This window comes from Anguilla anguilla, chromosome 13 (genome assembly GCF_013347855.1).
Source record: "Anguilla anguilla isolate fAngAng1 chromosome 13, fAngAng1.pri, whole genome shotgun sequence".
NCBI lineage: Eukaryota > Metazoa > Chordata > Actinopteri > Anguilliformes > Anguillidae > Anguilla > Anguilla anguilla.
The window spans coordinates 13,633,298-13,657,402 of NC_049213.1; the positions used below are offsets into that span (position 1 = coordinate 13,633,298).

General features: G+C 45.6%; 1 protein-coding gene across 4 annotated transcripts; it reads left to right on the top strand.

Annotated features, from left to right (window-relative positions):
• Positions 1 to 992: 992 nt before the first annotated feature.
• Positions 993 to 18,702, top strand: LOC118211216 (calcium-binding and coiled-coil domain-containing protein 1-like). 4 transcript variants are annotated; one of them, XM_035388213.1, is made up of 14 exons: positions 993 to 1,190; positions 3,077 to 3,236; positions 4,471 to 4,573; positions 6,657 to 6,865; positions 7,759 to 7,971; positions 8,490 to 8,638; positions 8,829 to 8,919; positions 9,571 to 9,825; positions 10,888 to 11,013; positions 11,939 to 12,034; positions 12,976 to 13,063; positions 13,712 to 13,959; positions 14,301 to 14,395; positions 16,840 to 18,702. In XM_035388213.1, the coding sequence occupies exons 2-14, from the start codon at positions 3,105 to 3,107 to the stop codon at positions 16,865 to 16,867; spliced, it is 1,833 nt and encodes a 610-aa protein (XP_035244104.1). In that variant the 5' UTR covers positions 993 to 1,190; positions 3,077 to 3,104; the 3' UTR covers positions 16,868 to 18,702. The 4 variants fall into 4 exon arrangements, with proteins under 4 accessions (XP_035244104.1, XP_035244103.1, XP_035244106.1 ...); XM_035388212.1 differs by having other exon boundaries at positions 994 to 1,190; positions 3,072 to 3,236; XM_035388215.1 differs by having other exon boundaries at positions 994 to 1,190; positions 3,072 to 3,236; positions 8,850 to 8,919.
• The last annotated feature ends 5,403 nt before the right edge of the window (positions 18,703 to 24,105 follow it).

Sequence of the window (24,105 nt, forward strand, 5' to 3'; positions counted from 1 at the left end):
CAACAATCTTCATGGCTCTAAAATGAGGACCGCGAGACACCATCGCATAATCAATTTCCACCGCTTTACATGGATTATAATTGGAAACCGTTCGTCGCTCACACTAATCACATTTTGTGAAGAACACTGAAGTTTAATTCTTCATTACTTCCACGTCACTGACTGTACACAACCCAAGCTATGGAAGCCGTTGTAACACAATATGGTAGCCTATGACTGACCTCCTTCGTGCTCGAGTGTTCAAGTCTCATGTTACTCGGAGTCAGCAGCGACCTGATACTGTTTACCCGTGAGGTGGCTTTTGATTAAACTGTGTAGACACAAAATCATAACTCAACTGCATGGAGTTGCACAATTGTACATCATTTATTAAACATATTAACGTCATTGCTCGTTCACTATTTTACCAAATGATCTTGTCCTTACATTTTACTCACCAACTTTATCATTTATTTACGTCCTTATTACGATACTTTTATTTATTTATTTATTTATTTATTTATTTATTTTTTGTTTATTTATTTATTTGGCAGCTTGCCATCCAGAAAGAGAATACTGCCAGTGTATATTTGGTCAGCTGTGTCCAGAATTGCGCATTTGTATTAACAACGACATAACATCATTTTTTCACAAGAAATTGTCAAGTTGCCTATTTTCTTAACGCGCATTCGCCTCTACCGATTAAGATAAGTGGACTAAGTGAATGCGCATTCCTAAGTGAATGCGCAAAAAGCAGCCATGACCTTTTCCGCATCCACACGCTCCGATTGCCGTTTGGAAACTGTAGTCCTTGTAACGTGCCAGTGAGGGGTTTAGCCCTATTAAACCGCTTTAAGGAAAAAATGACGAAACAACATCCCCCTACATGCAACGCTTTAGACGCGACCAAGGCGTACGCGGAATACCTTCTCGTCAACGGAAATTGTAGTTTACTTTCAAGTATCGTACAAATATGTAATTCTATACAGAACATCATTACCCATAGTCCACCGTAACTGCCCACGCTGCCATGCTTGTGTTTTTGTTATTGTTGAAGGTGGCAAGCTTCGTAGAGTAGCTGACACATTGAGGGCAAGTTGACAGCCGAACGCTTTGTTACCTTTTAGTTAACAGTAGTGGTATTATTCTTTAAAATCCTTTATTTCGTATAATCTATGTCATTTTCATTCACTTGGAAATCTGCCTAGTAGGTGAGTATAACAGTGTGCTGAATAGTAGGCTATGCCTGTGTTTTCTTTTAAAATATATTTTCCGCGATAAAATGTCCTCCTGTAACATGAGATTTATTTAATACACACTACCAGGCACTTTCTAATACTGGGATTAATTAATTCTTTATAACTGTTATGATCTACTGGTTCTGGTTCATTTTTTTAAAGCAATGTTTGTTTTTTTTACATCGGTCTGATTAACGATATTCAAATGTAGTCATTTTTTAATATAACTGGCCAATAGCTTGTTGCTATTACCATTATGATGCCAAGTATTTCGAAGCATCCCACAAAATCCCGTCTATTAGCCAGTCTAGCGGGCTGTTAACGCACTGTTAGAAGTATCCTCTCGCGCTATCTGCGTGCATGGTCTGTGGCTCAGGTAGTCACCTGTGCTTGAACAGAGTGTGTTGCCCATGCTTTGTACGAGTAGCCTAGCTCATTTTAAATGTAAAATTGATTAAGGTTGGCAACCAGGTCTTTATGATGGACCTTCATCAGGGTTTCTTTTATAATACGGTGCCAATTGCAGAATAGAGATGACAAATCAAGAGACAGACATATGGCATGGAGGATATTGAAACATTCAGGGGGAAAAACCATTCCGAATCATGTATTACAGTCTTCTTTAAGAAGATGCTCATATCCCTCCATGTTTTCGTCTTCAAAAAGTGCACAGTCAGTGAGCACTGTTAATTGGAGTAAAGGGGACAGGTGTTTCCACTATTTCTGAATGCATTTACTTATTTAGTGGTTCGCGTGACCTGAACTGGTGTTTAGTAACGGTTTCTCACGCAACACTTAGCCTAAGTACGTTTCCAGTTCGTGTTGTTATTGGTGGCGATGATATGACTGTTTATTTCGATGTATTTATTACCGACCCGCCTTCATCAGTCCTACACGTCTCGTTGACCTTGCATACATTTCCAAAACAAGTGTCCTCCAGTTACCTCTTATGTATGTTGCTTCCATGGTTTCCGAGAACAAAATTCTCAGTAGACTGCTGCCTCCCGGTTCATAGAATTGCACAACTCGCTGTAACCATATCTAAGTTCTCGTGCCTGTTTTACTCTGGGCACTTGCAAGAACGTATTTATAATACATACTGACAGAATAGCGGAATAACACTGTCAGGAATTGATTGAACATACTTTATTTCATTACGTAGGGTGATACTGTGTTCAGGCTTCTGTGCCCTGCCTTATCCTAATGTGGAAACAGAGGGATGATTCACAGTGTGTTATTGTTGGTTTTCTAAACATATTTTTACATTACATTACATTACAGGCATTTAGCAGACGCTATTATCCAGAGCGACTTACACAACTTTTTAAAAATAAAAATAAAATGATGCAACAGTTTAATAAGGCACACATGGGGAAAAGATCCCTATGATCAGGGGCACTGAGTTTGTTTAAATGACTGGGAAAATTTGTTTTGCTCTTGTTCCTTACAAGTACTCATGTCAGCCTTAATAAACGAAATCACTTTGCAGGTAATATAGCCAACTATGCTCAAAGTCCTGATACTTGGACTGAAATTACTGACAAATTTGGCCACTCGGTTGTATTCCATTATTAACATGATGATGTAATGTAAGTTTGATCTGTCCCTGTGTGATAGACACTCTTTGGCCTTTGCTTGTGTTAATCCTAAACTTGCATTCATTCTAGTGCACTGCATAGTTGTGATGGTGTTCTGCTTTTGAAAGAACTGAATCCTGTTATTCCACAGTGGTGTGTGAGTTCTTTATTGACTTTTCCTGTAGAGTTAAGGATTGGTACGGATCAGCAAGTGAGAACTTGTTGGGATCAAATTGAAACCTTGATTTTTTTCCCTTCTCCCCTGTCCTCCCTCTAGTAAAGGTGGTTACGTCCAAACTGTTTTGTCGTCATGGAGAAGTTGTGGAAGGTGGAGTTTCGGAATGTGGGGCGGAGCTACTTCCCACAGAGCCGGGTAGAGTGCCACTACAGCTTCAGTGCACAGCACAGCTGGGCCAGCTGTGACTGGATCGGACTCTTCAAGGTAGAGCAATTACACCACAAACAGTGGAGGAGCACAGTTTATGTGCTGAATTGATGCAATGGGCTTAATCTGGTCTTGTCTATTGGGTACCTGCTGTCTGCCTGCACCAACAGCACATGGACTAGGCTGCTCCAGCACAGTGGCTGGGATTGAGTCAATGTATTGTCCTTAACTTTGACTGGCGATATGTTTTTACTTCATAAGCACAGTTCGGCGAGTTCAGTAGCCGCTAAATCTAGCTTGAGTTTGTGAAGAGAAAGTCTAACGCGTGCAGTTACACGCGAGTTAAGGACAAAGGTTGATTGAATGCTGGCCACTGACCTTTGCAGCAGTGAGATGAGTCTGAAATTTGGCCATTATAGTTGGCCATTCCAAACTTGGAGAAAAATGAGAAACAATAAAAGGATCAAAACAATCTTTTAACCAAAATAGGTAAAAGGAGAAGTGGTGCAATGGACTGAGGTAGTTAGACAACCTCAAGTAATTCACAAAACTTGCATTCTTAGTTTTTTGGAAATGTATGTTTGGATATTTCTGTTTGGAGACCTGCTACCATAATACATTGACAATAACTGGAGCTTCTGTCAGTCTAGTCCCACAGAAAAAGAGCTAGAGATTTCTCAGTCAACAGTACACTAGTATACAAATTGCCTGTTTTCCACATTAATCGCATAGGAGAAATAGGGATTCATATCTGCGTCTGTATTTAAACCACAGTTGCTAAATCCAGTCATATGTATAGCTTTGTATTTATTCTAGTTTGGTTAATGCATTAGTCAGGGGTGGGAAGAGAGGTCCAAATTCACGCAATGCTTGGTCAGTTATACCCAGTTACATCAGCACTCTGGGCACCACCCCCAACCAATCACTGACGAGGAATGGTTGTGGCAATGACATCATGCGCTTTAAGCATCATGGACTGTTTTCAGAATGTCAGCCATTCAAATTCAGGCAGAGGGTACACCATATTTAGATTTCTTACTGTAGCTCTGTGCTCTTTGTATCCCAGTTTCTGAGCTATACTGGTACAATAGTGATATTATTTTACTGAAACATGGGTGAAACAAGTTGCCTGTTGCCACCAGTATTGATAATGCAAACAAATATGTAAAATTTGTCTCTGTACGACTCTCCCGCTGTCCCTCTCACTCTGTCGGTTAGAAGAGATAATATTCTGACTGGACATACTGTGCACTTTGACGATGCCGATGTGATGTCACTGTTTTTCTCTCAGGTCGGTTGGTCTTCGCTGAGGGACTACCACACCTTCGTTTGGGCTCTCGCTCCAGCGAACTACACGGAGGGAAGCAATGTCAACTGCTGCGTGCATTTCCAAGGTACCCCTGCAGCCGGTCCCCTCTGGCCCTGAAAGGTGTGGGTTGGGGGTTGGGGGGTGGGGGGTGGGGGGGTGTGCAAAAAAGAGAAAGAATGATTAGAATCTTGTTTTTGTCAGTGCTGCCTGGCAGTCATCCAGATTTCAAGCCCCTCCCAGCCCACTTTTTTCAGTTTCATTGCTTCTGAGCGGGGTTTGAGTGACAAGCCCTCAACGCAATCATTTACAGCCGCCATAAAGCCTGCAGATTGTTTACTTGATATAGACACTTTGAATGTGAGGGTTTCAGTATTTTGATTTAAGAATTTTACTGCCATGTCTCCCGGCTCTCTGTCAGCGGGTTAGAGCCTTGGATCCCGGGGATTAAAATGAAACATAGCTTTTTATCGCAGTCCGAAAGAGATTACATTTGTTCATATTTACACAGTGTGAAAATTAAAATCGAAATGAGTTGCCATGGAAAGGTGCCAGGATTCAATCAATATTTAACTCACAAATAAATGTAAGGAGGGTGTGTTTTTTTCCTACAAGAACCTCCTCGCTTGGTTGATAGAGGTTACAGTGAACAGAATGTAATTTTCTTTAAAATACTGCGACTGTTGTGTTTAGTTTGTGATTCACACTTCGTTATCGAAATGTCTACTTTTACTGGAAGAAAATTCATTTTGCTGTTGCGTAGATACAGAGAGACTTCTGTTGCATGCAGCACCTCAGTGGTGTAACGTGGAGATTCCAGACTCCATTGCATGCTGTCTTCACACTAGGAAGAAGGAACCCTTTATCTGTGCCTTATGTGAACAACTCAAAAAGACTATTAAAAGACTATGTTTTTAAAAATATAGTAATTCATTTTTATAAGTAATTCATTTTCGTAAATATACAAGTAATTAATGTAGTATCCATTTATATAGCTGGATATTTTCAGAATCTATTCAGGATGGGTACAACACCACTGCCCTACCTGGGAATTAAACCTGCAGCCTCTCAGACAGAGGCAGAGCACCTTAATTCCAATCTTTGCCACAGACTCGAAATGCATGTCACATGGAAGGTGACGAATGATGCAATTTCCTCAAAATGCCTCTTAGAATTCGCCAGAATACAGTATTTTTTAAAATGATAATACACTGACCCCCCGTTTCAGACCTGAATGTCGATAACACTTCTTCTATTCTTTGGAGTTATTTTCTCCCTTTCCCTAATATACTGCCTTATTTGTAAAAGATTGCGATTTTCTTTATGGAACGTAATCATACTGAATGTGTACAAGTACACTTTTGGCCCTCCTCTTCTGGGGTGTGAATTTGCTGAATTATAGATCCTATTAGCGTCTCATCGCGTGAGCGTGGGGCCCTTCCTGTGCAGAGTCCCAGTAACAGTTGCGCGGCAGTGTGTAAAGACTTATGACTGCCAGCCAGTCGGGCCAAATGTGTAATTGCACACTATATCAGAATAGCCTATCGAGAAAGAGAATCATAAACTACGAGCAAAAGGAGAGGTCATTAATATGGATTTTGATATAAAGAGAGTTTCCTGGGGGAAATGATCAAGTTATGTGTTGAAAGGACTGTAGGCAGCCCTGGCCGCCGCGGCGCGGGCCCCATTGTTTGGTCCTCCGTGCGTAAATTAGAGCCCCAAACCCGATCGATGAGTTTAGAAAGGGAAGGCGTGACCGCCGGACGGGAGGGAGAACTCGGGCCGCAGCGCGCCCCCGGAGGAAGGAGGAGGCGGGGTGAAGAGGTCGCGGGGGTTCAGCCGAGGGGAGCCGCCGGTAGGCCCGTGCCTATTGGAGACCGCCGGCTGATTGACAGGTTAAAGACCCAGGAGAGCTCGCGATACGGATCAATGCTCGTGCCACAAGTCATAGGAACTAGAGTGCGGAGAAAGGGTTAAACAATAATCAGGAAGGAAGATGGCGGCCAGATGTTGCCAGGTGGAGAGACTGCCGCTTTCTACCGTGGAGGTGCAGAAGTTTGAGAGCCGGCAGAGAAGGCCGAACGCGCGTGTGTGACTGTACAGATCGCCACGGCGACCGGTCGCCTCACAGTGCCACTGAGATGCCCTGTCCTGATCCCCCCCCCCCCCAGCCTCGTACCTGCCCAGGCCCGGCCCGGCCGAGTACCAGTTCGTGTATGTGGACGGGGCGGGAGAGGTGTGCGCCCGCAGTGCCCCGTTCTCCTTCTGCGCCCCCAAGCCTCTGGACGACCTGGTCACCCTGGAGCAGGGGCAGCACGGAGACGGGGACGAGGAGTGCGAGGACATCCTGCTGGTCGTTCCCAGGGCAGAGCTCCTGCAGGTGGGGACTTGGCTCGGCCACAAAACCATGTGTCCATAAACCCTTTTTTCATAACTCTGCAGGCTCCTTTAGGTACTGTAACCAACTGTAACCTGGCCATCCTGCTTTGTTTTTGTGGCTAATTACTGGTTTGCATTTTGCAGTATAGCCTCTATAGTTATGGGGGTATGGGAGAGGTGGAGCTTGTGGATCTGAGACGAGGTTGGGGTGGGGGAGGTTAGCGTGGATATCTATTGATTTCTTTTTCCATCTGTGAAATGGGCAAGGTGAGAAAGAAAACAAAAATCTATTGCACAATTTACAGTTCCCTTTTATGTACTTCTTTCCAAACTGTAATCTGGCCATCCTTATTAGCGGTTTGCATCTTGCAGTGTAGCCTCTGTAGTTCTGTTTGTGAAGACTTCTGTGGACAGTAGTTAGTTTCTGTTCTGTTGGACAGGTGTTTGTTTGTTTTTTTCTTCATTATGGTGAAAATTATTTTGTCATCATCTGTAGAGGTCTTCCTTGGCCTAACGGGCTCTTTGCAAATACTGAGCTCACCAGTGCTCTCTTTATTCTTAATTATGTTCCAAACAGTTCATAATTCCTACATGGCGTAACCAAAATTTTATAAAAATGCCCTTTATAAAAAACTTTGAATCTGAATTTTATCCATATGAATTGTTTGATTACAAATCTAATGCTTCTAATAACCTATTTTTTATTAACCTCTGTTTCTTTTTTCTTTGATGTTTTGGTTTCTTTCTCGGTTTTTATTCTCTTCATGCTGTTTCTCTCACTCTCTCAACCTCTCCTCTCTCTTGACTTCTCACTCTCTCCAAATCTTCACTCTATCATCATCCCTCCCTCTCTCTCTCTCTCTCTCTCTCTCCCTCTCCCTCTCCCTCTCTCAGAGTCGGTTGGAGGAGTGCCTTCGGGAGAGGGCTGCGCTCCTCCAGGCCAGGGAAGCGGAGGAGCGGAAGATGAAGAGAGAGCAGGAGACGAGAGAGGGGGCGGAGGAGGTGTGGCAAAGGGCGCGGGTGGAGCTGGAGAGCCAGGTCGTCGACCTGAAGGAGAAGCTCCGACAGAACAAGGAAGAGACGGAGAGCCTGGAGGAGAAGCTGCAGGTACGAGGAGACCCCCCAGTGGCCAGAGGGGTAAAATCACATCTGTGGCTACAGTGCTTCCAAGTGCCCGTACAGGGGGCTGCTGGGAAGACTGAATCCACTGCTCTCCCGGCCAATCACGGGGCGCCGCCGGCTCGTCCGCCTCTGAGTAGCTGATTACAGTAACGGGAAGCGGCGGGGAGCATCAGCGGGAGGCATCTGCGAAGGTGCTCTTTGTGTGACGCTTTGATACGGAAATCAATAAACACAATGTGCTGAGATATGAGCCGCGTAGCTCATCCCGGCCAGCGGCGGGCGATCCAGGAAGCGATACGCGCTTTACGAGAGCTGGCGCGCCGCGTCCCCTTCCTCTGTTGACTCAGCATTTAACCCGGGAGTGATGCGCGCCAGCAGACAGCTCCTTAGCACTCACTCCCCCCCCGCCTCTCCCCCCCCCCCCCACCCCCCCGCCTCTCCCCCCCACTCCCCCCCGCCTCTCCCCCCTACCCCCCCCCACCCCCGCCTCTCCCCCCCCACAGAACGGCCATTCGTCTCTGGAGGCCGTGACCGCTGAGAGGGACGGCCTATTGGCCGAGAGGGCCCAGAGCCAGCAGCGAATCAGAGAGCTGGAAGATGACATCAAAGCTCTGAGGCAAAGGGGGCTGGAGACGGACGGCGAGCTGGAGAAGTGAGTTTACTGTCCGTGCTTCTGTCTGTCGCTCTGTCGCTCTGTTGCTCTGTCGCTCTGTCGGTCAGTCAGATGTCGTTTCAAATCTGTCTGCCCGTCTGTGTGTCTTTGTCTGTGCCTGTCCATCTGTCTCTCTCTGTCAGTTCATTCGTCAGTACATTTATCTGTCCGTAACTTTCTGCTCTCTCAGTGGTGAATCATTTCTCTGTAGGATGAAAGAGAGAGTGAAAAAGATGTCAATGCAAAGGAGGGATGAGGAGGAGGAGAAAAAGAGCCTGCAGGTATAACCCGCCCGTCGTATCTGTGACCACCCCACACACTGCTTACGCTGTATTAATCCACAACCTCCCCCTGCACACTGCTTACCCTAATACACATCCACAATACATGCAGGGCAGTGCATGGCTGGACACAGCGTCACCCAGGAAGAGAGGGTTTTAGTCAGCCAGGTTGCCCCCATCTCATTGGGCAAATCCTCTATTTCACTGATGCCTGCAGTCTGCCTGCATTTGCCGTGCAGGCAGTATATTTCAGCGATGTAACGGCTGCACCGTTTATGGGTGAAAGGACGCGGCATGCGCATCTGCATTCAAATCGACGTAGCGCGCTGCAGTGCTGAGACAGACCCGCGAGCACCGGGGAGAGAGAGAGAAACTTAACGACCCCGCCTCCTTCCTCTCTCCCCCGCCCATTACATCACATTACATCACAGGCATTTAGCAGACGCTCTTATCCAGAGCGACTTACACAACATTCTACACAGCATTTACACTGCGTCCATTTATACAGCTGAGTGTACACAGAAGCAGTGCAGGTTAGGTGCCTTGCTCAAGGGCACAACGGCAGTGTCCTACCCGGGAATCGAACATGTGACCTTCAGGTTACAAGACTAGCCCCTGACCCTTTATACTACTCCCCCCGCCCCCCCTCAGATGGAGACGGAGGCGGCCCTGGGCGAGCTGCGGTGCGCGCGGGAGCGTCTGGACGCCGGCGAGCGCACGGTGGAGGGCCTGCGGGCGGAGCTGAGCGACATGGCGGCGCAGCGGGACCGCGGGCAGGCCGAGCTCCACCAGGCCCGCCTCCAGGCCGCCCAGCTCACGCTGCAGCTGGCCGACGCCGGCCTCGCCCTCAGGGAGGGCCGGGCCAGCTGGGCCCAGGACAGGGAGGCCCTGCGCCACAACGCAGAGGTAACAGCCCAGCCACAACCTCCCTGCATGCCGTTTGGTCATGTGACGCGGACTGTATATTGTAAACCTACATGTACTGTGTAATATATATAAATACACGTATATTTATTTAAAAACACACACACACTCACACACACACACACACACACACACACATATATATATACATGTATGTATTCTTGAATGCCAAAATAAATGTTTACTTACATAATATCAGTAAACAAACCGTTATTTTTTTAATATGGCTCTTAACCAAATATAGTATTCATAGTACTGTGTAGTGGAATAACACTCTTAAATTTTCACTTTTTCATTTCATTTTTTAGGACTGGAAATTTCTAGCCCGCTCTGCAATGTGACACTGCATCTGAATTTACACCTCGTGCTGACCACACGGGGGCGCCCTTCACGCCACTGAATCGTGAAATTAATTACTGTTAACCTCAGCTGTTTTTTTAAGAATGCTAATTAAATCTATGGCCAAATATTTCACTGGTGCCCACTGACCTATCTGAACATAAATGAATAATTTTGTGATTTGGCAGCGAACGCACGGTTACAATGTTACTCAGATTTCAAGCCCACTTGCCTTTTATTAGCTAATTAATTATGCTGAAAATTAAAAGAAAAATAAACAATTGGGTGGCATTAATTACGCTAATTCACATTTTGACGAGCTGAAACTCATTTTCGAAACTCCATGCTTTATTAAACCATGCAGAGTATTTGAACAGAATTTGAATAGGAACAATTCAGTCCGACATTTTATCACTACATCCCGGTTATTTCTACATCCCATAGTCTTTCTAGCGCGTTGGTCTGTATATAAGAGGAATCTTAGCGGCCATTTTATGGCATTAATTTTGACATGACTTTGACATGTATTGATTTAACATTTTCTCATGTTGATTAGTTGCTTTTCATGTTGATTATAGTTTGCTGCTGCTGAGTACTTTCAGACAGACAGAAAGGCCTGGCACTGATTGGCCACGTGAGTGCGCCATTCATAGTGGCCGCCCAATGTGTGGCCAGTGTAGAGCTGACTGCCACTCCCTCCTGCAGATGGACAGAGAGAGGGTGCAGAAACTGAGCCGAGAGGTGCAGAGGAAGGAGGAGTGGCTGCAGGAGGAGAGGATGGAGAGAGAGAAGGTGGAGGCGGAGCTGGGGAAAGAGAGGGACTGCAACCGGGTAAATAAAACACACACGTATGTGCGCAGGCACACAAATGCGCGCACACACACACGCAAACGCGCATGCATGTACACAAGCACAGACACACACACAGAAACATATACACATACACGCATACGTACTTGTACACAGACAAACACGCACACACGCTTGCATGTACACAAGCAGAAACATACATACGTGTGCATAGACACATACACATGCACAAACACACATACATTACATTACATTACATTACATTTATTTCGCAGACGCTTTTATCCAAAGCGACGTACAAAAAGTGCATTTCATGGTCATAGACAACTGCTAAACACAGGTTCAGTAAGGTACAATACTTATTTTGTACAGCTATTTCTAGCCAAGAACACAGTGTAGTTCACACAGTGAACGCTATTCAGACCTAACCTCTGCAAAGCCAACTAGGCAGAAGAATAAGCTACAGTATTAGGACAAATACAAATTACCAAGAAGTGCTGGGAAGGGGCAACATGTAAAAAGTGGGGGGGGGGGGGGGGGATTTAGAGTGAAATATACAGCGTGGTGGTGGTTAGTCTAGGTATAGTCTGAAGAGATGAGTCATACACACACATGCATACATATATACATATATTCATACATACATACATACATACATAAACGCATATGCGCTTGCAGACACAACTATATTCTCCATGCCAACCCACATTCATGCATGCGCACGCACACACTCCCCCTACGCAAGTTAACATGCGCTTCCCCACACATTAATACGCAGACATATTACACTCCCACCTCACGGCGCACGCACATACACACTCACCCACCGTGTAACGAGATGTGAGGGAACACATAAACCTGACACGGACACGGACAGTTACCTTTCCCTCGGCGGGCAACGCTAGCGCCGCGCGTCGCGATTTTGAAGGAATGCTGCCCCCTGCAGGTTCAGCTGGGCGAGGTCCGGAGGGAGCTCCACGAGCTGAGAGCTAGCTTGTATGAGGTCCATAGAGAGAAGGACCGGAACCTTCTGGAGAAACAGGCACGTTGACAGTCTGAACCATCGTGTCTGTGTCTGCTACACTGGACCACAGGCATCAAGGCCATGGGCAAGATTTATCCAACCACAAATTAAGCCTGTGAGGCAGGGTTGGACTCAACTTAGAACTGAATTAGAATTTTTTGTAAATTTCTATTCAGTTCATTTTGACACATTCAAACATTTGTATGTTATAATAGTGACTGAGAACTGAAATGGAATTTGTTTCCTTTCATTCCAAATTTCCATTTTCAGAATGAGTCTTTAGTAAAAACCATATGTGTATTACTGAAACCGACTAGGGTCATCTGATTAATCATCTGATTAATCTTGATAGATTTTTTGACCAAAGTCATTTCTGAAACAGGCAGTTTGGAGGACGCACACGAGTACACCCTCCTAAATTGACAGGTTCAGGCCCACATGTGATTTTATACTTCAGAGAATGAAGTATAAAAGCTTGTTTTATATCTTTGAGCATTCTGTTAAGACTCAATGATGTCATGGCATTCTATGTAATATAAATTATACATTAATAATCATTATGGAAACGAGTATGCATATATGGGTATGCAAAATATGAAAAAAATGTGTTCAAAAAACCCTACTGATGCAGTTCTACGTCCCTCTGTATCCCTAGTGCATCAGTGCTGCTAACATGTTTATTCCTGCTATGAACGGGGGCTCGTCTGGGATGTGAACCCGAGACCACTCATACCCAAAGCGAGAGTCATACCTCTGGACCAACTCAAAGCTAGGCTCTTATTTAGTTTGCCACTGACACACTAGGGGTGCAGAGGGATGTAACATGCCGAAAGAAAAAAGGGGATTCTTCGAGCACTGCACAGTGTGTGGGGGTGGAGTGTAACGGGCAGGGGCGTAGGGGTGTACCGTGTCTCTCCGTGGTTGGCTCGTGACCTGACGTAGCGCGCGGGTTCTTGCAGGACCTGATGGGGTACATCCGTCAGCTGGAGCAGAGGCTGGAGGCGGTGGCCGACGCCAAGTGGAGCGAGGCGGCGCTGAACGCCAGCTGTGAGTGGCGCCCCCACTGGACTGGATGTCCTCCGAGCTCTCCTTCACCTTCTCGATACATTTCAAAAGTCCAATCTGAAAAGAGCGGGAGTTTCAACATGGTTTTAAATTAAAGGGCCTAAGTATTCAAGCTATTTTGATTAAAGTCATTTTAAGCATTGTTTTTGTCGTTTTGAGTATACTTCAAAATTTGTAGTTTTAATGCTTTTTCCTACAAATAAACATCAAAACATAATCTCTATATAATATATAATCAAACATTAATATCTTCCCTACATTTATGAATGTACCCATGTGCATAATGCCGGGATGAGGCAAGTCATAGCATTGTTAAATAATTACTATAGGCTAGCTAGCTAGCTATTCACAATTATCTAAGCAGCTACAGAGAGCTACTACTAAAAATAAGAAACTGATAAATCATGTGCTAAGTGTATGAATGGAATATTCTTGCATTGAGTATCATTCAGTTTCTTATTTTTAGTAGTTTGTCTGCATGGATCTGTGTCTTGCCAATAATATCAAGCTCAAATTGTGGCTCAAAAAATGAAAGGCTCCATCTCCATCTACCACTGCATGAATCAATGAATGTGCCTCCCTGGCTCCCCCCCCCATAATGTCAGTGGTATGTCCCGTGTGTTTGTGCAGCTCGCCCCAGTAGTCCCTCTGGCAGCTCTGAGGATGAGAACCCCGAAGCTCTGCAGGCGCCCCGCCCCGCCGGCCAACTGGTCACCTACAGCCTGTGCAGCCCCCCCGAGCAGGAGGCCCTGCTGTTTCCCATGGCTGCCTCGCCCCCCAGAGATCCGCCCCGAGGGCAGGTCGTCATCAGCCAGCCGGCCCCCGTCTCCTCGCCGCGGCAACCGGAGGACGACACCCTAACGCATAGCTCAGAGTCGGTAAGCGGTGCAGTCATATGTGGACTAGGCGCCATCGTGGATCCTGCCAAACCCGAAATTCCCAAGAATCTGACCTGCACCCAACAAAATTGTGGGCCCATAATTATCCGTTGCACCACTGACCCTGATATGGGCCCATAGTTACTGTGAGATGGGCCAGTTCTTCAGCCTTGGGTCAAAGGAAACCTCTAGATCAGACATGCTGGTGAATGCCCTGTAGCGGCAATGACTTCCACTCACTCACTGGAGCCTTCTGTCAGGTAGTCCCCCTCTTGTCTGTTTCTTGTTTGCCGATTATTTTTTCATTTCATTATGATCGTGTCTCTCTGTCCTTAAACTAGGAGGGGGAGGAGCAGGAGGCGGGCCAGTCCGGCAGCCAGAGCTCTGAGGAGGAGACCGCCCTGCTGCTGCCAGATCACAAGGGCACCATCTTCAGGTAGCTAAAATGGCTTCTGCTGTCCTCCGGATCAAATTGCACCTGCGCTTCCCTCTACAGAAGGGGTCTCCAACCCTGGTCCTGGGGAGCCCACAGGTCCTGCCGGTTTTCATTGTCTCCCAGCTCGTAACTGATCAACTGGTTTTCCAGTCTTCTGTTTTCTCCTTAAAAAAAAAACCCCAAAATAACTGGACACCCGGTGGCTCAAAGATCAGTGGCCTGTGCTTTTCAGACACTCAGCTCAACTGAATTAATAGATTCCGATTCGGAAAATCAAGATTGACACAAATCTACTTTCGATTTCATTAGAGGTCCCTGACAGAATTATTTCAGCAATCATTCACTGAGAGACCTGGCTGCACGTACAGTGCAAGGTGGACGAGCACCCAGAAATATTATTCGACAGTATATAAAATGGGTGACCCCACTTTATGGTTTTATGGTCTGTTCTGGGACGGGCTAACATATTCTATGTTGGATAGGCAGGGGGCACCAAATGAGCTTGATTTACAGCCCAAGTCCAGCCCGTCTTTAACCTCATTAGTCTTACAGGCCCCGCTCTCTGTTTGCCTTTTACAGTAACTGTAGGTCAATGGAATGATAATTGTATGTCGCTGAATTAATTGTGCTAGTGGATAAAAAAAAAACCCTGATATTCAACAGATCAAAGCAGATGAAACTGGAGGGAAACTCAAAACTGGATGGAAGATTAATGAGAGGGCAAGCACAAATTCCCAACAAATTTGATTAAAAGAAGTATGAGTTCAAAAAAATGATTTTTTCATACCCTTCAAACTTCAAGCAGCCTATGGGACTTTTAATGTTGCCACCATAAATAAGTGTTTAAAAGGCAGGCAGAGTTTCAGAATAAAAGCTGACAGTATTAAGTGTTCTAGATGCATAAGATGCAGTGTAGATTGTGATATATAAGGTCCTCAATCTCACAATCCCCCGGTACTGGTGTCCCATTGTAGAACAGAGAATGGGACACATTGGAAATGAGAGAGACATGTTTGCCATTAGCATGGGTAAGCAGGGCGTACCAGGGCAGAATCCCTGTCCAGAAAAACATAGCAGATGTAAAGATGCATGTCTGTCAGAAGCGGTATAAGGAGATATTTGAGTGTCGTCTGTATAGCAATAGCATGAAAATCCATTCAGAGGCTGTTAAGGGCCCCATAGAGAAGAGGCAAGAGGGGAAGCGCCAGAGGGCCAAGTAATGAACCTTGTGCCACACCTACTGAGAGCAGGGGTCAAAATGCACCCACCCAGCGACCGGTCAACAGCGGCCCGTCTCTCAGGGCTTGCCCGGCTCGGATGGAGAGAATACGGAAGAGAAAGAGCCAGGCGGAGCCGTTAAAGACGGAAAGCGGAGGACGGGGGAGGAAAAAAAAAAGTGGCCGTAGGGATGATTTATCGCCGGGTGGCTCACGACCCATTTTCAGCACCATTAAAGTATCGTTCAGCATCTAACTCCATTGCCCTTATCCTCTTTATGTGCGTGCAGCCTGACTGTGTCTCTGTCTCTGTCTCTCTTCCACAGTGAGATCCTCTTTATGTGCGTGCAGCCTGACTGTGTCTCTGTCTCTGTCTCTCTTCCACAGTGAGATCCTCTTTATGTGCGTGCAGCCTGACTGTGTCTCTGTCTCTGTCTCTCTTCCACAGTGAGATCCTCTTTATGTGCGTGCAGCCTGACTGTGTCTCTGTCTCTGTCTCTCTTCCACAGTGAGATCCTCTTTATGTGCGTGCAGCCTGACTGTCTCCTCCGTCTCTGTCTGTCTCTCTTCCACAGTGAGATCCTCTTTATGTGCGTGCAGCCTGACCGTCTCCTCTGTCTGTCTCTCTTCCACAGTGAGATCCTCTTTATGTGCGTGCAGCCTGACTGTCTCCTCTGTCTCTGTCTCTGTCTCTCTTCCACAGTGAGATCCTCTTTATGTGCGTGCAGCCTGACTGTCTCCTCTGTCTGTCTCTCTTCCACAGTGAGATCCTCTTTATGTGCGTGCAGCCTGACTGTCTCCTCTGTCTCTGTCTCTGTCTCTCTTCCACAGTGAGATCCTCTTTATGTGCGTGCAGCCTAACTGTGTCTCTGTCTCTGTCTCTCTTCCACAGTGAGATCCTCTTTATGTGCGTGCAGCCTGACTGTCTCCTCTGTCTCTGTCTCTGTCTCTCTTCCACAGTGAGATCCTCTTTATGTGCGTGCAGCCTGACTGTCTCCTCCGTCTCTGTCTCTGTCTCTCTTCCACAGTGAGATCCTCTTTATGTGCGTGCAGCCTGACTGTCTCTGTCTCTGTCTCTTCCACAGTGAGATCCTCTTTATGTGCGTGCAGCCTGACTGTCTCCTCTGTCTCTGTCTCTGTCTCTCTTCCACAGTGAGATCCTCTTTATGTGCGTGCAGCCTGACCGTCTCCTTTGTCTCTGTCTCTGTCTCTGTCTCTCGTCCACAGTGAGCTTGCAGACTCCCCGATGTGGTGAGACGTTGGGGCGCAAGAGGAACTGTCCGCCTGAGGCGAAGGAAATACTGCCTGTTGCATACCGATACAAGAACTACCTATGCAATATTGATACGGAATGCTTCTTTTTACATGTATGGACTTTTAACCGCAGTAGAACCTGTACAATTTGTACGTGACATTATATCCCAACAGCCTTTAGTATTCACCCCAAAATATGTGATTGCAAAAGTTACAGACACATACAGTATGCAGGTGCGTGCCTCTTACTGAGGGGCAGACGAACAAGTAAAAGCGATCATTTAGTTGGTTTTAATCCGTTTCGTTTTTTTTTATAACAGTGAGACTGAGTGTGAAATGTTGTGGATGTGTATCTGATTTTTCTGAATTTGTTTTTGTTTTCAAAGGGGTTTCAAACCTGATTTGAACTTAATCTCACTCTAGCACACACACGGATAAGCAAATGTTGTGATTTCAGTGTGGTAACCACTGAGCTGAGCGCTTTTCACACTGAAAGCAGTGATGTCCATCTCCCTTTCCCCATTGATTTGGTGTGGCCGTTTTCCCTCGCTTTGTGCCATTGGCCCTGACCGTAGAACAGCCCTTTGTGACATCATGTGTTGCGCTTGCTCTTGCACGTGCTCAGTGCGCCGCTGAACATTAGCTGACGCGATGGTGAAGAACAGCAGGTTTGAACAGGCCCAAATATCAGACAAAATGGAGCTCAGTCAGCACTTTGCTGTGCTCTGCAGTTACTTTTAATGATTTTATGAACCATTAAAAAATGGTTGGGGGGGGGGGGGGGGGGGGGGGGGGGGGGGAGCGGGCTGGCATTTAAAAGTCTTTGCACTTGATTTGATCACATTTTTCTGAGCGTTCCTTCTAGTTTTCCAGTCTACCCTTCCCAGACACCTGCCTTCCCCTTCAGAGCTGATGTGTCTGCAGTTATTAATTGCATTCTTCTGGATAGATATGAAATATCAAATATTTCCCCCCCCGATCATTTTTCTAGCTGATTCCTGCTTTCGGGTGAACAATGTGCTGACAGTGAAATGATCACATGGGGTTCTTTTGGGGTTAGTGTTTATCCTGATTAGTAATACTGTCAAAGACTTTGTTTTCTTATCCTTTCAAAAACTGGTAATTATTCTTACACAAAATTGATCACTGCAACAACAAAAAAACAAATCATATCTATTATATTATATTTTATAATTACATACATTGGTAAGGAGCTACGCGATGTGACATATTTGAAACTGAATATGAATTTTGCACCTCTCTGATACCGGTGTGGGACAGAGGTTCAGGTCCTGAGTCAGTATTACGTTAATCTGTTCTGTTGTACTGTACTGTTATGTACTGCAGTACATTGTACTCTGCTACTGTGCTGTGCTACCGTACTGTAGTAAAGTATGTGCAATTGTACTGTCCTATTATGCTCTGCTACAGTACTATACTACTCCGTACTATTGTACTGTGCTATTGTCTATATACTACAGTACTGTACTAGAGTCTGGACTATTGTACTGTGCTATTCTGCTGTGCTACAGTACTGTACTAAAGTCTGTACTATTGTATCCAGTTCACATTTGGGAAGTGATGTCAGAGTTGTTTTTCCTGGGGCTGTTCCATTCGGTTTTCCGTTTTCCTAAATAACAGAAGATCTGCAAAGATTTTTGTATATTCATCATAGCTATTGCCCGAGTGTTACATTGCTTTAAGTCAGTACTCTGCCCTCACACAAAATGCAATGATATTGTGATAGAGAGAATGCATGAAGAGAGAATTTTAGGATTATTTTTGGAAGTTAATTATGGAAGAGAGAATAAGGACAATTAAACACTGTTTATACTATGTGCTTTCAGTGTCTTCTTCAAAAGCCTGTATTACAGGCAGTTTGCGTGATAACTAACGGCTTGAAAGTGATACCGGTTAGAAAATTCTAACTTGAAAGTGCTGGGCTGTAAACAAGAATGTTCATACGTGATGCTGTTAGCTTTCTGCTGGGAGAGGCAGTACGTATATAATCTCTATGTCTGTGACAAAAGGAGTTTGCAAGAATGTCTTCACTCAGCTTTTTTAAATGGCAAGCACTTTCTTCTGCTCTTTCCCCTTTTCTATTTTACTACTACAGAGTATACGGTTATGGTTTAGTATTGTCCGGGATAGTGCACATACAGACCCTGTTTTCTGTTCACAATATGGAAGCTTATGTTGGGTGTTCCAGGTTCTGCTGGAGACCAGTGACCAGTAACGATTGTAAAATAGGTCAGTTATGGTCAAGCCAATTACAAACCCGACAAAGAACAACCAATTATTATGATGATTATTATGATAGTGATTGTTAGCTCCATGGGAGTGTCTGGCAGTGTTTTCTCAGTAATGATGCGCTGGTCCCCACAAATAGAGCATAGCTAGTGATAGCATTTTTGTGCAGGGTGTGCTTATCTCAGCAAATCAGCACCTTGGAGCTATACAGGTTTTTTGGGCTTCTTTATGTTTTTTAAATCTCAGTTAGACAGCGTGAACCCAACCATCCCTTTTCCCAAGTTAATGTATCTCAAGTGTCTGACACTGTACAAGTGTGTGTGGTTGAGTTTCTGTAATGAGAATAAAACGCTGTGTGTGTGCCAGTCTCGTTTGATATTGCTTTGGGCAAAAACGGCTCACCGGATGACGTAGTAGAGGAGCAGAGGTCCTGGGGGTGTTCAAAACCAGGATTATCATTTTTCACTTTGAGTATGGAATCAGGGGGGGGGGGGTTTGTTGTATTGTGTGAAGCACTTTGTTACATTTTACTTGTATGAAAAGTTCTATACAAATAAAGTCTGATTGATTGATTGATTGATTGATTAACGGAGTGCTGGAGGCTCTAAACAGGACGTGCAGACGGCAGAATGACATGGGTTCTCATCATCGAACATTCTGGTGTGTTCTTTCTATTTTACCGTTTGACCCAAAGAAATGTACAGTCAGGCTGACCTGGCTCCTGTCTGAGTGGCTCAGATCAGCAGCTGCGTGGCAACGAGCCGGATCGCGTGCGTTCACCTGCTCTTCCTTTAGCTTTCAGCGTCGTCTCCTCTCCTTTTTTTCTCTCTCTTTCCTCCCTTCATCTCCTGAACACCTGTATTCTTCTGTTGTATATAGGCTCACTCCTCCCGTCTCCATCACTCACTCTCTCTCTCCCCCGGTCTGTCGGGCGTGGGACGGCGGGCTAATTATAAAGTCGATGGTTTCGGGCTGCCTGCTTTACGGTCCCCTTTAAAACCTTAACGGAGAAATCGCTCCGGCTTTGACGACTCCCCGATTCTTTATCTCTTTTAATTAGAAATGTAAAAGACGTGAAGACCCAGGGGCCACAACTCTCCGGCTGTTTCTCACCCCCCCCCCCCCCCCCCCCCCACGCCCCCGATCCCTCCCTCCACATCTCCCGGTTTCTCTTTTCATTTAGCTCCCGTCCCATTCTTTCCCTCCGAGGTATCCGTCTCAGTCTCTGTCCCTCTTTCTCTCTTATTCCCATCTCTCTGCATCACTCCTTCCCTGTTTAGTGTTTCAGGGTAGTTCTGTTCATCATCCTCTCTTCTAGGGAAGGTGTAAAATTTACAAGCGCCCCATTCCCAAAGATACTCCCCCCTCTGACCTCCTGCCTCCCCTTGGACAATGCTGCTGCCTCCTCAGCCTCCCCCCCCCCCCCCCCATCTGCACACTGTACACAGGTATCATCCTCACTTGCCCCTACACACACACACATTGTACATATGCACACACATTCCACAAATACACATGCTGCACACATACAGTACACGCACACACAAACATACACAATTATTTTACCCAGTTTGCTTACCACATACGTGCACGCACACGCAATTACAGATACACACAAAGTACACACTCCAAAACATGTCCATAAATGTATCCATGTATCAGAATATACCAATGGATAGATTCATGCACACATACTCACCCACACACACACACACACACACACACAGTCGTGACAGTAATGCCAGCTTCAGTCTCTAATTGGACTAAATAAGGCTTAATTGCCAATGACTGTAGTGCACATCAGCCAGACTTCCAGGAGTCCCGGTACCCCATTGGTGATGTTAGACCAGCACCGAAGGCACATCAACAGGCACTATATAGCCAATACATACACAATCAATTCAAATGCACGGCTTCCATCGAGAGTAAGAAGAGGCAATCCCTGGTATACTGCCAACATTTCTCCATTTTCATTATCTCAAAATGTACTGTGGCACTCTCTTTGTAATGCACATGAGAAAGAGACATCCAGGATATGATCTGGGAGTCAAATATGACAGGGTCAGATTACTCTGAGCATGATTTGACACCTGCACATGTGCAAGTGGAGACCAACATGTTCAGGGTGCCTTCTGAGTGGACAATGTAGGGGGTCAGAGGTACCCGACCTTTGCCGGGGAATGCAGCATTTGCTCTCACGAATGCTTTCTTCTGAATGTCCTGTTGTAAATAAATTTCGGTTGAGGAATAGGAAGATACAACATGATAGTGCTGTGTTATAGCTACCTGTCTCCTCTCTTTCTCTCTCTCTGCTAAGATCAAATATAAAAACAGAAAGGCATAAAATGAATGAATAAAAAATCCCAGGCAGCCTCTTTAAAACCTCCCGACCAACATGCTGGCTCTTGTGTTCCCATGGCAACACGTCTTCTTCAGGTTGAAAACACGATTTAACGCCATCCTGTAAAACGCCATATAATATATGGGCCTCCTTTTAATCTTCGCCACGCTTTATCGATCTCTATTTAATGAAAGTTAATTATTGCAATCATTTAATTAGCAATATCCCGTCATCTTTTATTGCACGTTTCTCGCGATTTATAAAAAATGACCATGTTAGCGAAATGTGGTCTGGATGCGTATGTTCTGGCATTAAAGACCAAGTGCAGTCAAGAAACACAGTATTTCTTTCTATGCATATTTATGAACCAGGGGTAAACATGAACCAACAGAGTTATTGTTTCTTTTATTGAACATTTGCTTATTAACGTCAAGTCTGTCAAAATAGCGCTACAATTTCCTGGGCCAACATGGTGAGAGAGTGAAGATTTAAGAGTGTTGTCATTCTGTCCAGAGGTGTGAACAGCTGCCCATACTTGTAATAAAACTTACCATGGCAACATAAAAAACATTCATTTTGTGCTCAGAGCGACAGGCAGGAGTATGCATCAGTGTGTTATGTGTAAAGACCATGCACTATTGATATTTCCCTTCGCCCGCAGGCTATTCGTTTTTACCAGTGAAAGGTGAAAGCGTAGCTAGGTCTCCCGCAATCGGCGCTAGCTCTCGCCTCTGGCGTTTCTGAGACATGCAGACAGTGCATCTCTGGTCAGTGCATCTCTGATCAGTGCATCTCTGGTCAGTGCATCTCTGATCAGTGCATCTCTGATCAGTGCATCTCTGGTCAGTGCATCTCTGATCAGTGCATCTCTGGTCAGTGCATCTCTGATCAGTGCATCTCTGATCAGTGCATCTCTGGTCAGTGCATCTCTGATCAGTGCATCTCTGGTCAGTGCATCTCTGGTCAGTGCATCTCTGGTCAGTGCATCTCTGATCAGTGCATCTCTGGTCAGTGCATCTCTGATCAGTGCATCTCTGGTCAGTGCATCTCTGGTCAGTGCATCTCGGGTCAGTGCATCTCTGGTCAGTGCATCTCTGATCAGTGCATCTCTGATCAGTGCATCTCTGGTCAGTGCATCTCTGGTCAGTGCATCTCGGGTCAGTGCATCTCTGATCAGTGCATCTCTGGTCAGTGCATCTCTGGTCAGTGCATCTCGGGTCAGTGCATCTCTGGTCAGTGCATCTCTGATCAGTGCATCTCTGATCAGTGCATCTCTGGTCAGTGCATCTCTGGTCAGTGCATCTCGGGTCAGTGCATCTCTGGTCAGTGCATCTCGGGTCAGTGCATCTCGGGAGGGCTTGCGCTTCAGTTACGGAGCTCCTCCCCTGTGGGAGTAGGCGGCTTGAAGGTAAATCTGGAAGCAGAACGAAGGCTTCCAAACAGGTGCGAAGCGGCACGGCGCTGCGGTGGCTAGCACCATTGCCTCACTGGGTCAGCTGGGTTCGAATTCCTACCGGAGCCTCTCTTCGGGGAGTTTGCATGTTCCCCCCGTGTCCGCGCGGGTTCCCTCCCTGTGCTACGGTTTCCACCCACAGTCCAAAGACATAGGTAGGCTAATTGGAGACTCTAAATTACCCATAAGTATGAGTGTGTGAGAGAATGGTGAGTGAATGGTGTGTGTGCCCTGCGATAGATTGGCAACCTGTCCAGGGTGTATTCCTACCTTTCACCCAATGCATGCTGGGATAGGCTCCAGTACCTCCCGCAAGCCGAAATAAGCAGGTATAGATGATGGATGGATGGAAACTGCTGAGAAAACAGGGGGGAAATAGGGGAAATGTTAATTGTGGAAATGAATCATTTCAATTCATTTATTTGCAGTGTATGTATCACCCTCCAAAATTATTCACACCCTTGATTAAGCTGAGCTAAATTGTATGGTCAAAATTGGTAACCAATATTATTGAATGCTCAGAGAAAGTTTTCATTTAAAAAGTAATACTTTTTCCCCCCTGAAAAGATATATTCACACCACTGTTATCAGCACTTTGTGTACCCTCACTTCGAAGGATACAACTACAAAGTTGTGTTCTGTAGCATTTCATGAGATTAGTTAATGTATAGCAGGGATACTCTAATCTGGCCTTCAAGGACAGTAGTGCTGCTGGCTTTTTCCTCTGTCTGATTGTCCATTGTCCAATAATGTCACTGATTGGCCAGAGATTACACTCACCTGGTGCTGCAGGTTTGAATCAGTCCCTGGTAAAAGGGGAGGAATGAAAACTGCACAAACTGCATCTTTCAAGATCCAGCAGGTTCTTCATTCTGGGCTTGTAGACTGTCCTCTTCAAACAACAGGTGGATTGGTAAGAACAGACAATCTATCCTTCTTTCATTTTTTTCTTTATTCCAACACGTAGAAAGCAGGAATGGAAACAGATAGAAAAGGGATCACAGCTCACAAGGTGCCATGGCAGGGGATCGAATCCCCACCCATTTAGAGGGACTCATGCACCGCTTGACCAAACCACAGATTATTGATCGGGTTCAACACCTGGCTCCAGGTGATGGAATCTGGAACTGCAGCCACATCATGCATGAAACAGTGTTTCCAGTCTGCTTCTTTTCACACTGCAGACTAAGAAGAA